The sequence below is a fragment of the Colius striatus genome, chromosome 7 (assembly GCF_028858725.1).
Source record: "Colius striatus isolate bColStr4 chromosome 7, bColStr4.1.hap1, whole genome shotgun sequence".
Classification (NCBI taxonomy): Eukaryota; Metazoa; Chordata; class Aves; order Coliiformes; family Coliidae; genus Colius; species Colius striatus.
The window spans coordinates 22,325,761-22,340,238 of record NC_084765.1 but is presented as its reverse complement, the minus strand read 5'-3'; the positions used below and the strand labels follow the sequence as shown (position 1 = coordinate 22,340,238).

Genomic DNA, 14,478 nt, shown 5'->3' with positions numbered 1-14,478 from the left:
AAAACACAAGCTGTCATTTCAATTTGAACACTTCTGATCCCCATACACGAAAGGCATGTCAAAATTCTGTGCTCTGAGAAGCTATTTTCGGTAGAAGACTATTATCTCCTACCACAGAGGAAGGCTGAAGTTCTAAATTTGAATGATAATAAATCTGGAGGGCTCTCAAAAACGCTGTGGCGTATGAAGAATTACAGAGCTGCTACACACAGACAAAGCGACCTAACCTTAAGCTTTTGCAAGGATGTTGTCACCACGGATGAAGCACTCTACAGCAATACTCTATCTTTTTGCTATATACTATATACTGTGCTCCTCCCCTTTCAACTCTTCCACCTAATTAATTCAGTGTTTGACCTCACTTTGAATTATATGGCCCTTATTAATAAAAACAGCAGTGGTTTAGCTCAGCAAGAGATCTTACAGGCCACAATATTAATATTCTACTTGGAAACCCTGCATCACTGTCAGGTGCAAGGCAAAAATCATCTGCCAGTTAAGCAGTGTAATCTTGTTTAGAAAAAAGTACTGTGTTCTGACTGAAATGATAATATACTTTCAGCACACTATCTGAAGCTTCCCCGGGTAAGGACTGTAAATGCATATACAGGTGGTCAATTCTGAATAACGAACAGCATCTATATTCAGTACCAGAATAGTTGGAGTACCCAGAAATACAACTTGTCTACCTCAATTTATTGTTCAGCTCCAAGCAGCATGTAGCACCCTAGAGATTCAACTAGCAGACAAAACTGAATAGGATTATTTGCCTTCCAGTCTCTCCCTCCTTCACCAAGCAGCTCTGGGCAACCATCAGCAACACTGATGCATGTGACCTTAAAAAGTCAAAACTAAGCAGGGCCAGAAAGAGATTGTACCATCTCAATCTGTGTGCCATTAGTTCATGTCAGCAGTTTGCATAGCAGTCTGCACTGGACATCCTATGACACATCTGCCAGATGATTTATAGAAAAGCTGAGGCAAAGTCACTACAGAAAATCTGACCCAGACCTACACTCCCCAAATGAATCAGTACTGCCTCGTGATAGCTTATTTGCTGGATTGAAAAAGCTGGTTTGTCCTCCTACTTCAGACTACTACAAATTCCTTAATATCAGATGTTACACTGACTGTAATTTGCTGGAAAACAGGTTCTACTGTCTCATTATTTCCACCCTAAAACTTAATCAGCTTTCTAAGTGAAATGATCACTTTATTTAGAAGACAGGATGTGAGAAGTTGTTTGGAACAGTTACTGAAATCCTCTGCCTCAATTTCCCTTCCCTCCCTCATCCCAGGTATTCTGTAACTTTAATCTGCATTCTTCCTTCCCATTCCCATCAGCTTTCCAGACACTGGATTCCAAAGGGATGGCTCAGAAGTAGACAGGAAGCTGTGAATTAACCATATCAAGCCCTCCAAACAACACTGCAAAAGAATTCTGTTCAGAATCTTTTGGCAAATACCAATGTTACTCAAAAAACTCCAAAAAGCTTACAGTTGCAAGTAATCTCTGCTGAATGCCAAAGTCTGCAGACTTTTTCCCACTATTTGCTATTTTCCAGTAGAAAGGGCTGATGCAATGGAAACCTAATATTATCTCTTATCAGCCAAGAATTGAATACACTGGGGAAGTTACTCCAACACTTAGTAACTCAAGAGTTAGCAACTCACTGCAAGTTAAGACAAGCCTCTGCAGGTATTAATCACTAATTTCTATAAAATAATGACTTCAAGGTGACAGTACTCCATTAATAGGACTTAATGGGAAAAAGCTCTCAACCTCATTATCTTGACGTACAAAGCTACGAATTACTGCAGAGGTGTGCTTTTAGTCCACACATATCTAAAGGAATGAGATGTTAGAAATGCAAGCTCAGTTCTTAGAGGCTTTACCTATATAACTCCAGTAATTTACAGCAACAGGAGCAAATCCAAGAGTGAGCTTGAACAAATGAGGCCCCAGTGTGCATACAAAATAAGCATTTCAGAGGTTTACTCTAGACTAGCTCATCTGCTCCCATGGACTGAATGCTTATCAGCACACTGGGTGATCTCCCACCATGCAAATGACAGTTTCTGTTTATCCAAGAATAGTTTGTGTACTGAGCTAGATCTGCAATACAGCACTGAATGGCCATCAGGAGATTTGTGTCAAATTTGCTGCAGATCCTAACCAAAGCACTAATGTAGGTGCACCCAATGAGACCAGAGCATTGCTTCCTGTCTTACCAGGGACGTCTGGAGGTTACACATTTAAGATTTAAAATGTACTGTGGCATATCAAGGAAGAGACCTCCCCACATCACTGAAATAAAGCTTGAGTCAAAAAAGCCTGTCGATAGCAAAAAAGTAAAGTATCAGAATAAGGGGGAAAAAAGGGGCTTATCTTTCACAATTTAAAAGATAAAGAAGTGAGATCTTGGAACACTTCTTAGGCATCCAATAAGTTTATCTTAATCTAACTACAGACGATTTACCATATGTGAGCACTAAAATAAATCATGATATTTATCTAAATACACACTGGTATGAGTAACAATTTAAACATTCTGCTTTACAAATACATCAATTTATTGTTTTCTTACATAACTGCATAAAATTGTTACAGCATATCCTGAGGGAGTCAACGGCTACTGATATAAGCCATGAGAAATAATGATTCTTTAGGAAGATAATCAAGCAATACCCCTCCTTGTAGGAACACACACACACATTTTTATTCTACCCACCTGCAAAGAGGGTTTTCCCAGTCAGCATTTCAGCAAAGATGCAACCTGCAGCCCACATGTCAATGGCTTTAGTGTAGTTGTTAGGAGAAAGCAAAAGACGGGGCGATCTGTACCATTTAGTAACCAATCCTTCAGAAAGATGGCCCTAATAGAATCAATAAAAAAGAAAATCCTTGCTTAGATTTAAGATTTTCTTTCATTACTTCTTATTTGGCTTTTTTATGCACTACTACAAGATTTTTTTGGTCTGTCGGTCCTAGGAACAGTACCACATGACCACTACTAAGCCCACTACACCTTTTAAAACAAACAAATAGTTATCTTTATGAGTGAAGAACAATATTACGTAAGTATGACACTATTGGTCAAATGAGGTACTATAGAAACACTTTCTTATTCACATATGCTGAATAAAAGCAGAGATAAGGAACTCTCATTGTGAAATAATCTAAACCGGGAAGACAGTAGCTCTGCATCAATCTCAGGAAGTAGCCACACTTGCACACTATAAATGCATCACTTCTAAACTTAGATCTAAGGCTTCTATAGTTACGCCTCTAAATGTTGCTCAATCTCAGCCTCTGTATTCACTGCTAAAAATCTGCCTTTCTAAACATATCTCGTAAAAAAAAAGTTTTCATTTATGCCTGCAGTAGTTCTGAGACAAAACACGTCATTCATGTCATCTGTTTCACTGTCTCCAAGCATTCCAACACTACCTTATGACCCTTGACATGATACCCCACAGCTTCTAACCAGGCTTTCGATGGGCTATCTACCTCTGTAAAAGGCACTACAAGGCAGTACAAGTTGTCAGTGTATCATTTAAATACACCCACTCTTCACATACCTTGTGGGAATAATGAGGATCCATGATTCGCGCAAGACCAAAGTCACCAATCTTCAGCACCAAGTCTTCAGTATTAATGAAAAGATTAGCTGGTTTGAGATCTCTATGCAGAACATTTGCAGAATGAATATACTTGAGCCCACGTAGCAGCTGGTACATGAAAAGTCTGGCATGATCTTCCAGTAAAGGGCCTTGCTCTAGCAGATTAGCCAGATCTGTCTCCATGTATTCCTGGACAATGTAAACACAGTTCAATTCTGTAAGGGAGCCCACGTCATCTGTTAGCTGGCTTCCACTAGGACCAAGAATTTCAAATACTTTGACAATATTATCGTGGTCAAGTCTTCTAATAATTTTGATCTCACGTAGAGCATGTTTAACACTCTGGGGATCTGTAAGGACAATTTTCTTGACAGCCACTCTTTTGTCACAGTCATTATCGACAGCAGAAAAAACTAAGCCATTTCCACCACAGCCCAGTGGTTTTAAGTCCATATACCGAGAGCCCAGATCAAAACCATGAATGTTCATGAGACTTTCAAATTTTTCTGCCATTTTTTAATTCCTTACGTTTCTTTTTCCTCAAACTACTAAGCTTCTGTAAACACACGGAGACACTTCCACTGGTATCTGACGGAAAGGTCTTACAGAAAGGGAGAAGAAACACTTGGCTTTGACTGCAAGATGGTTTCTTGACACTCTCATTTCATTATGAGCCAGCCAGGCCTGTTGTGTCCCCTTGAATTTAGAGCCCGTAAGCTCTAGAACTCAAACCGAGCATAAGATAGAAAGATTGCAGCATTCATAGTTCAAGAAAGGTGCAGCATTTCTGCAGACATTAAAGAAATACTCACAAGAAACTCAAACGGAATGAAATGACATACTATGCACTCAGCTCTACTGTGCTAAACTGGTTAACATTTAACAAAAATGTGAATAAATATGCACATAATAGGCTTCTATTAACATCCTCCTCCTCACAGTGCAGATACATTCAGTGTTGGACTGGTCCTGAGCAGCGTCATTCTATGGTGCCGGTAAGCACTATTTTTTTCTTCCTTCTTCCTCCTTTTTCTGTCCTTTGTTTACAGTCTAGTTAAACAGGAAACTGGCAGCTCTTGATTTACAAAAGATGCCTTCTGTTAATGATCAGGTGGCTCCAGCTCACCACAATCACAATCAAAGCTACCATCCATTTTATTCCGTGACAACCTGAAAAGGAGAGAAATACAACACGTCAGTATGCTAGCACACAGAGAAGTCTTTCTCCTCTCCCAACTCCTTACACAACTTATTTAGTGTCCAGTTAGAAAATAAGAAATCATCACAAAAGCTAAACTGGAAATGACATACACCTTTCTTATTTGCAGAAAAAAAAGCCTGATAATAATCACCAGTTTTAGACGTAACCTACTAAGACAAGCAATTAAAAAATCCTACTGAATCTTAACAGAGACCATCACAGAAAACTTGGTACTTCCCCAATACAGCTGTTAAGACAAGTCAGAAACAATAATAATATCCTGCACCTTAGTAACTAAATTCTGGACTAATTCTTTTTACTATACTTAGAGACAAAACCCAGGGTTTTAACTATTTAACCATAGTAAGAGATAATTGTGTACTGTTCACATGAAAAGGGTAAGGTTTGTGTACCCCAGTATTTATTGACTTTCCAGAATATACAGCACATATCCAGTGCCACTTTCAGAGCTTAAATCCTTGTGATTTTGCAAAAGGTTTGCTAACACCTCAAATGATAATTCTGCCTCTATAGGTTCCTTGTTACAGGAATCATAGGGGTAATTCCAACATATTAGACAAATGTTATTTTATCAATTCCTTCTGTGCTTATCCAACCTCAGAGAAGGAAAAACTAACAATGAGTACATTTTTTACACAGTAATGGATATATTCCATAACCATTTCCCCTAACATACGGGCACTTTCAGACATCATTTATTTTTAATAGTCTAATGAATGTGACTATTATTTAGGAAAACAAAAGTGCCAATTTTCTCAGTAAGCCTCCTTGTCTGCAGCAGCAGAATGCAGTCATAAAGACCACATGTTTCATTTTTACACAACATCCTCATTTCTTCTAAAAGTTCAAAGATGACACAAAGAGAAGACTCAAAGGAGTACCTTACACAATGTGGCAATGTTTGGGCAATTTCATTCCAAGTCACTTGTATGTTCTTCCCCAACAGCTATAGGTCACATCAAACCACCAAAGGTCTTCTCTTCAACCTCCGATTAACACATCTCAGTAACCCAGTTCTCTAAGTAAATGTAAGGTTCTCCAAGCTACTCCAACACTTTAGAATTAACTGTACAAGTGTTTTCCATTAAAAACTGTGCTAGCACTTTAGTGGGACAACTGGGACCAAGCAAAACAATTCTCCCCACTCCTAACAGGGCAGCAAGAGCAGCTGACGTTATTAACGTATTCTAAATAAAGGCCTCAATTCACTAAAGTAATCAGAATTGCATGCAGAAAAAAATCACACACACATTGGCAAACAGAAACAAGACTGTTTCCACGCATTTAAACATCACCATTTGTTAGGCTCAGCCCTGACCACCACCAAGACACACAGTCCCAGTGCCCTGGCTCACTCCCTCCTGCCACACACCACCTGCCTCCAGGTTATTTGTACAGCCACGTGACAACCACAGGAAAGGAGCAGCAAACACATGCCATCCTCTGCTGAGTTCTTGTTTTTAAATGAAGATCATGAACTGCAGTTTTTTCTAAACTTTACAGTGCTGAGCTGCCCTCCACTGATATGGTGTAATACTTTGCCAGAAGGGTGATCTTCAGGGCTTTTACTCAGCACATCTAACTACCGCCTTGAGATTCCTTTCCTCACATACTGCCAAGAGTCCTCATTTTAGACAGCACTTTACAAAGGTTATTGTAGCTTTAGTACAAACATGATGAGGTAACACTTGTCTCAAAACTATCTTGACTTTACATCAGTTTTAAGACATAAGCATGAGGACCCATGAATTTACTTGAATATAGAATCTATCCCAGGGTTAATTAGCGTAGCATCACTAACTATCCAACTCTTTATTCAGTATCATAAAAACACAAAGTCTAGCTTCTTGATTTTTAACTTTTTTTTAAACCTAAAAATATTTTCTTTCACATGCACTACTTTCAGGCTGACTCATCCTGACCTTCTGCCTATAACAATTTCACATTACTCAAGACAATTTCCTTTCATTTCCCACCTCTCAAAATATTGTTGTGTAAGTTAAGTTTTGTAGCTTATACTAATGCTTTAAATTCCATGTTAGCTTGAGGTCCAAGGCCTCTATTCAAATACCCTGCAATAAGCTGGATCTTAAATCCTTGGGACCATCTAAACCCAGTTGTATTCTTCCCTATAATTAGGCTTATTGTTTCCCATTGCTGATGTCTTCAGTATGCAGCCATACCAATCTATTTGCACCAGCTGGGTGACACATCTGGAACCTCTCTTTTAGCTAGTTGTGTTAAAGAGTGGGAAAACAGATTTAAAAAGATGCCCATCAGTAGCAAGGAGTAAGATCTAATGATCTCTTCGCCATAACTCAGATCTTACCCTTTACTGCTATGGCTAAACAATGGCAGCAGAACTACAACATGAGAGCAGTAATGACATTACTGCTTCAAGAGGCAAGGGAGTTATGGTCCACTTGCTTACTGAACTTGGGGAGTCCTAGAATTTTTATTCTGTATCTCTGAAGTGATACATTTTTTAACCAGCTTACACTACATCCTTCCCCCGGGTGACTAGAATGATAACACTGCATTTTTTTAAATATGTAATGATTTTCAGAATCACAGTGATTTAGCTGAGAAAACAAGCGTTGGCAATAAGCAATTCATTGCAGCCTTTGATTTCAACCTGATCCTGCTACAGCTTCCTTTGTAGCTATGAGCAAATGCCTTCATCCCAATGCCACAAAAAAGCAGGGCTGAGCTATTCAAAGCAGGACCTAGTTCTAGGCTGTCTCCTGACCAGCTTCAGTACCTCGCATATGCATGGTCCTAGCAAAACATGTCTCACTATTGAAAACAAATGAACTAAGATTCAGTAATTGAGAGCGATCTTTCATTTACTGTCCCTGAAAATTCTACTTTGCAAACGTAACAGGTGACAGTGCTACAGCAGGTTCATATATTCTTGTCTAAACAGAAATCCCCAGACTTCTAACCACCAAATTAACTACACTTCTCTTTTGCTATGCCAGCTCGATTTCTCACCTAGCACAGCTCTTTGCTGCAGCCCCCTCGCTGCCGTTTGTGTGAGTGGCCCCTTGTCGGGGCTGCAGCTCCCAGAGCATCACTCCCCCCAGGGGCCAGGGAAGCCGCTCAGCTAGTTTCCCCATCCACCAGTTAATAGCAAACAGACATTTAAACAAGTAGTCCTGTGGACCAGAAGCTGATAGGAGGGACAGAAAAAAAAAAAAAAAAAGAGTTAACCCTAAACTTTCTTTCACACTAAGATAATAATTAAAGGGAATCAAGGAGAAATCAAGGCATTTCTCAAGCCAAATCAAGATCAAAATAATAAATTTTCTTCTTTGGATTTTATTTCCCAGAGTTAAAAACGACTGTAACAAGGTGGATTTCTTAAAACCCTAATACTTGGAGTGACACTAACAACCATTAACAATCGTTAAGTTTATACATTTTCAGTTTCAGTGAAAGTCATAACCATCAGTCCAACTGTCTGTCTTCACAACACACATTAAATAAGCAAAAAATTACAAATTCCTCTTCAGTTGTATAATGTGCTGTAACCACTTCAAACACGGGGTGGATGAGAGCATCAAAAGGGGGGTTTTATCATCCCAATTTGTGCCAAATAGGCTATTCACACAGGCACTGATGTTTTCATTTAGGCTAATTGTCACCTTTCCAAGATTTTCCAGTTTTTTTTAAGCAGTACTTTTATTCCTTCCTCCCACAAATTTTAAAGAGGGAAACACAAAGCTACTACTTTAAGTGGCACACAACTATACTTTTAAAACAGATCAGTTCTTGGGAGAAGGCAACAGAAGGGCTGTCATCTTTGACATTATTCCTAGTTTTGGCAGACATCACTGCACAAGACCAGCTTCATGCATTATGCAAGCAGCCCCTTCAATTCCTGCTCAACTTCTGTACTTGGATTTATCAGAGTTTTCAGGAAACAGGATGTACAACGAAACCAAGTATGAGATGTTTACTTTTTCAGAAATACAAATAAGACACGAAGATATCAGTTAATTTGGTTATGCAGACCCCATAATGATCAAATCATTACTCACAGGAGAAAGACCAAGAATGACTAATGACATATTATACAACCTGCTCAGTACTATCCCTTTGACTATAAAAATACAGGGCATAGAAGCATTTTTTTTTAGATCAGCCACGTTGCAGTCAGTAGGCAGAGTGAGTCATCGTCCAACTCACGAAACTGCTGCTTTTCTGAAGCCTCCTACTCGCTCCCCACACTGTTTAGGGAACTCTGTGCTGGCAGTCAGCAAATGTTACTATTAGTTTATAAATCTTATGAAGTATCTGTAAAAGCACACAGAAAAACGCAGTGGAATTTTGTATCAGCCCTCCCTTTAGACAATTCCATGAAAACTCACCACTGAAGAAGCGAATCATCAGCTAACCACAACACTGCACCTCAGCAGATCTGCTACGCCTGCTGCTCCAGAGCAGTCAACCAGTCAAGAGTGAATTAAAGATAACAACAGCACAAATAAGGTCTAAGCCTCAGCAAGAGGCTGAAACAAAAGCTAGTTTTACAGCACACACTATCTGAACTCGATTACCAAACCAATACCTACCTTTATTTTAACTCACCACTTTTTACTCGAATTTCTAACTGGCTTACAAACACATAATACTATCACAATGTTATTTTCAAACACAAACACACACACATATATATATATACAACCTTGTTGACAACAGTGCTTTTACCAACGCTTACACCAGCCATATGACAACACATCAACCCCAGCTTGTTTTTCCACAACACAGTTAACTTAGCCATTGCCAGGCTGATCTAAAATGGCATTGAATTAGAAAGAGATATTCATCACCCAGGAGCCAAGTGCGTGTATCCTGCTTATCTAGCCAAGGGTATCTGTTCTTCCAAATCCTAAAACTAGAGCACCTCAAGGTGTTTTTATCGGGTATTTCAAGCAACTCATGAGAAGTAGTAAGTCACTTTTTCCACAAAAGGTGTCCAAGGTTGCCGGGAAGCCTGCGGGCGCCTCGGCAGCAGAAGCGAGTGGGACTTGTCCCCACGCCTCCCGGCGCGGCTGCTGGAGAGCGGCGCCGAGTCCCCCGCGAGGCCGCGCCGGCACGGGATTCAGCAACAAAACTTCCGCAGACTTCGAAAGCCGTCCCCTCCGCGCCCGCCGGCAGCAATCAGCTCGCAGCCGTCCCGGCAAAGGACATCCTTCCTCTCGCCATCCCTGCCTGCGTCGCTCCCCCTGCACACCCCCTCCAGACACCGGCGGCCGCTCGGGCAGAGCGGACCCGCCCCCGCCGTACCTCGGGCCGCGAGGGTGGAGAGCGGCCGCCAGCCCCGCCGCAGCGCCGGAGCCGTACCTTCAAACGCCCTTCAGGGCGCGGCGCCGCCTGCCGCCCCCAGCCCAGCCCAGCAGGAGAGACGGCTCCGGGGCCGGGTGCGGCGCCGCGGGCCCGCAGCCGGTGGCCGTTGGCAGCGCTCCCCTCGCAGTACTGCACGGCCGCCCCCGCCCGCCCTGACGGCGCCCGCTCGCCCCCCTCGCAGCCCCGGGGCCGCCGCTGCCCGCGGGCCGCGGCCGCCGCAGTGCAGAGGGGCCGGGTCGGGCCAGGCCCCGGCGGGGCGGCGGGGAGCGGGATGGGCCGGGCCGGGGGCCGCCGCCGTCCGGCGGGAGGGAACAAAGCGCCTTTGTGCGACGGGGCCAGGCCCGCGCGTGCGGCGGCCCCAGACCCTCCCCACCGCCTCTCCTTCCCCTGCCGCTTCGCCGGCCGCCTACGCCACACTCACGGGCCTTCCCAGGCTCATCGAAGGCTGCGCTGCTCACACGGCCGGGCCCCGCGGCCCCGCCACCGACTCCCACCCGGCGCCTGCCCGCCTCGCCGCAGTTGCCGCTGCCGCAGCCGCCGCCATGTAACCCGGCGCGGAGGGCAGGGAGGGGCGGGCTCGGCAGCGGCTCCGCCTCCAGGGGCGGGGCGCAGCCGCCGTGGCCGGGCGGGGCGGAGCCAGGGCGGCTCTTGGAGGCCGGTACGGCGTCGCAGCAGGGGCGCCGCTCCGCCTGGATCTCGGAGCCTGGATTCCCCCAGGGCTGCCCGCGCTGCAGGACCCTCCCGCCGGCGGAGCACCGACCCATCAAGGGTTTCGCTGACCCGTTCGCTGGGCGGTCGCCTCACAGCCAAGCCTGCCTTTAGGGGACCCGGAGGCGCCCAGCAGCCCCCATGTCCAGTTAGCCAGTTTAGCAGAGTCTCCACGTCTGGTTCAGTCAAACAGTTGAAGGAAATGGGCCTAGTGGAGCTGTGTGCGGGACCATGCACTGCCTCTGCAGTGAGTGCGAACTAAACGCCTGCAGGTACCTACGGCGTCCTTCTGGTCCTGCATTAATACTGAAAGCTTCAATTCTGAGTGCTGCTTCCTCCTCCTGTTTGATCTTGGCTATCTCCTGACAGCTTGGAGTCGGATTCCTGCTTTGGAAACCTGTGCTTGACCTGAGCCCTGGCACTGCCTCACTCAGCAAGGCCTAGGGCTTGGTTTCCTCAGCATTTCCCTCGGCCACAACACAGCACACCAAAAGAAACCCCAGAGGCGGAGAAGGGAGCAGGAACATGCATTTTCCACAGCTGGGGGCATGTGGGAGGAGAGCTGCGCCCTGTCTACCAGCCCTCATGGTAGAAAACAACACGGTTGGAAGGAAGGCAGCAGGCAGGAATGACTGGCGTGGCCTTTCCTTGCCTGAAGGTGACATTTAGCCTCATGTTCTCTAATCTTAGTGTCATGGGGGCCTGAATACTCTCCCCATGAGCATCCACAACTACTTGATATTGCTGTCAGCTCTGGAGACACCAGAAGGGATTTCCCTCTTGCAATTACATCTCCCTTAACAGACACAGGCAGCAGCAGTAGAAGTCTACTTTTTTCCCCTGAAATTCATAACTAATACAACAAAATAAAATAATGAAAATATTTTTTTTTCCCATGAGACTTTTCTACAGCAGTCTTAGTGGGGAGAGAAAGGCATGAAAGCACAGGGCCTGTGGGTATGAGAAGAGCCTTACACTTCCACTGTCACAGTTTCAGTACAGCTCTCAGGACAGGGTGCAGTTTCCCTTGTATGCCTTTTCAGTGCAGGATGACTCAAAAGAAGATAAAACAATTAATATTCATCTCTACTGGTTATAGTTAGTACAAGGATAGAAGTTGCACAGAGCTCTACAGCTCACTCTGCTGCCATCTGGACATAAGTATGCAATTGACCCTTGCACTTCTAAATCGTATTACTTCATTTTTTAATAAACAAGTCATATATCAGCATCCAAGGAGCTCCCTACCCAGCTTCTCTAGTTATTTGAATAACTTTTAAAACCCCTTCAATTCTGAAGCCAAGCATTAATTGTTTCAGATGCGCTGCTAGCTCTGACATTGCCCTCATTAGCAGGAGAGGTAACTTGGGCATTTGATAACGCAGCCCGGTACTAATACAGAAGTCAGTACACATACAGAAGTCAGTAACTAAACTGACACTGGAAAATGTTTGCTAAGTATTGGGCAGCTAAGCACACTGCCAAGAGTGGAGAAAACTGAGAAACAAAGTTCCAGTTCTGCCCACCCAGCAAAACAGAGTTGGATGATTACCGCACTGTCTGCTCCAGAAGGCCTGTGTTTAAACACAGCCTATAAAAAAACCTGCAGGAGTGCATATTTGGAAGAGGTGATGTTAGGATGGCAACCAGAGCCAAGCCACAGAGGAGTATTTACTTGCATTAAAGAGATTTGGGACTCAAAAAAGGCAGGAGCAGCAGTGGTTGTATGTCTAAATCCAGAGCTATTTATTTAATTAAAGAATCCTTCCACCCATACAAAGTGTTTTCATTATGAGAGACAAAAGTACAAGCTGATCCAAGGCTACTGCAGTAAGAAAAATTTTATATTACAGCTTTGCAATAGCACCTAGAGTGCTCATTGGGACTATTGGCAAATGCCCACATTGCCATTTCAGTCAGGTGGAGAAGTTGCACATCCATGGAGTTTGCTCCACAGCACCCCAGATTGTTTGAAAAGTACTTTAGCAAACATGGAGGAGACTTGCAGGAAGTGGCAAGCTTTCTCACCTAGATAGCACACGCTCACTCATAAATCACAGAATCATGGGATCTTAAGGGTTGTAAGGAAACTTGAAAGATCATCCAGACCAACCCTCCTGCCAGAGCAGGACCACCTAGAGTAGGCCACACAGGAACTCATCCAGATGGGTTTTGAATGTCTCCAGAGAAGGAGACTCCACAACCCATCTGGGCAGCCTTTTCCAGTGCTCCCTCACCCTCACAGTGAAGAAGTTTTTCCTTGTATTTCTTTGGAACCTCTTGTGTTCCAGCTTGTTCCCATTGCCCTTCTCCTATCATTGGCCATCATTGAGAAGAGTCTGGCTCCATCCTCCTGACATCCGCCCTTTACGTATTTGTAAACATTAATGAGGTCACCCCTCAGTCTCCCCCAAGCTAAAGAGCCCCAGCTCCCTCAGCCTTTCATCATGAGAGATGCTCCACTCCATCACAGAATCATAGAATCATAGAATGGTAGGGGTTGGAAGGGACCTTTAGAGATCACCTAGTCCAACCCCCCTGCAGAACATGTCCAGGACGGTCTTAAAGACCTCCAAGGAAGGAGACTCCACAACCCCCCTCGGCAGCCTGTGCCACTGCTCCATCATCCTCACAGTGAAATAGTTTTTTCTTACGTTTAAGTGGAACTTTTTGTGTTCCAGCCTCATCTCATTACCCCTTGTCCTGTTGCTAGCTACTATAGAAAAAAGGGATGTCCCAACCTCCTGACACCCACCATTTAGATATTTGTAAATGTTAATAAGATCTCCCCTTAGTCTCCTCTCTTCTAAACTAAACAGCCCCAGTTCCCGCAGCCTTTCCTCATATGAAAGATGTTTCATTCCCCTGATCATCTTGGTGGCCCTGCACTGGACTCTCTCCAGAAGTTCTCTGTCCCTCTTGAGCTGGGGAGCCCAGAACTGGACATGGTACTCCAGATGAGGCCTCATTAGGGCAGAGTGGAGAGGGAGAAGAACCTGCCTTGACCTGCAGGCCACACCCTTTGTGGCCCTGCACTGAACTCTCTCCAGCAGCTCCCCGTCATTCTTGAACTGAGGGGCCTAGAACTGGACACAATATTCCAGATCTCACATAATCCAAAAGTACCACCATTTGTCTGGGTTCCTAATTAATAAATCAAGAGCTACTTTTTTTTTTTCTTTTTTAAATTCTTCTTCATCTGTTTTTTTCCCTTAAAATTGTTTTCTGCCATTCCTGGAGCATCACCTGTGGCAGGACCTAGTGAATGAGATCTAGAGGAAAATCACGCAACAAGGAAGAACATGGTGCAGGATTGCTACTTGTCTTCAGCCTCGCTATAGAATTACAGTGTGCATGAGAGAGTTACTCAGAACTGAAGTGTGTCATGTGGCAATTTATAGCTATCTAATCCAACAAATGGCTAATCTGTTCTCAGATTTTTAATATTGTATTGATTAGACTATAAATTATCATCAAATTGTTGCCCTGTTCCCCACCAGAACACAATTACGTAGCATGTAGATGATATGCTCTATGGTACCAACCCATCCTGAAACATTTGCAGATATTAG

General features: G+C 43.9%; 1 protein-coding gene across 4 annotated transcripts in view; it reads right to left on the bottom strand.

Moving 5' to 3' along the window:
* Positions 1 to 14,478, bottom strand: part of MAPK6 (mitogen-activated protein kinase 6) — a 30,926-nt gene that overhangs the window by 3,985 nt on the left and 12,463 nt on the right. For 2 of the 4 annotated variants that reach the window (XM_062000513.1, XM_062000514.1), the window contains exons 2-3: positions 3,583 to 4,794; positions 2,733 to 2,877 (exon numbers count right to left, since the gene is read on the bottom strand). In XM_062000513.1, the coding sequence (XP_061856497.1) occupies positions 2,733 to 2,877; positions 3,583 to 4,137 (700 nt within the window). In that variant the 5' untranslated portion in view covers positions 4,138 to 4,794. Of the gene's footprint in view, positions 1 to 2,732; positions 2,878 to 3,582; positions 4,795 to 5,727; positions 8,031 to 10,619; positions 10,764 to 14,478 lie in introns of those variants that run through there. The other 2 variants (XM_062000512.1, XM_062000515.1) reach the window with 2 other exon arrangements.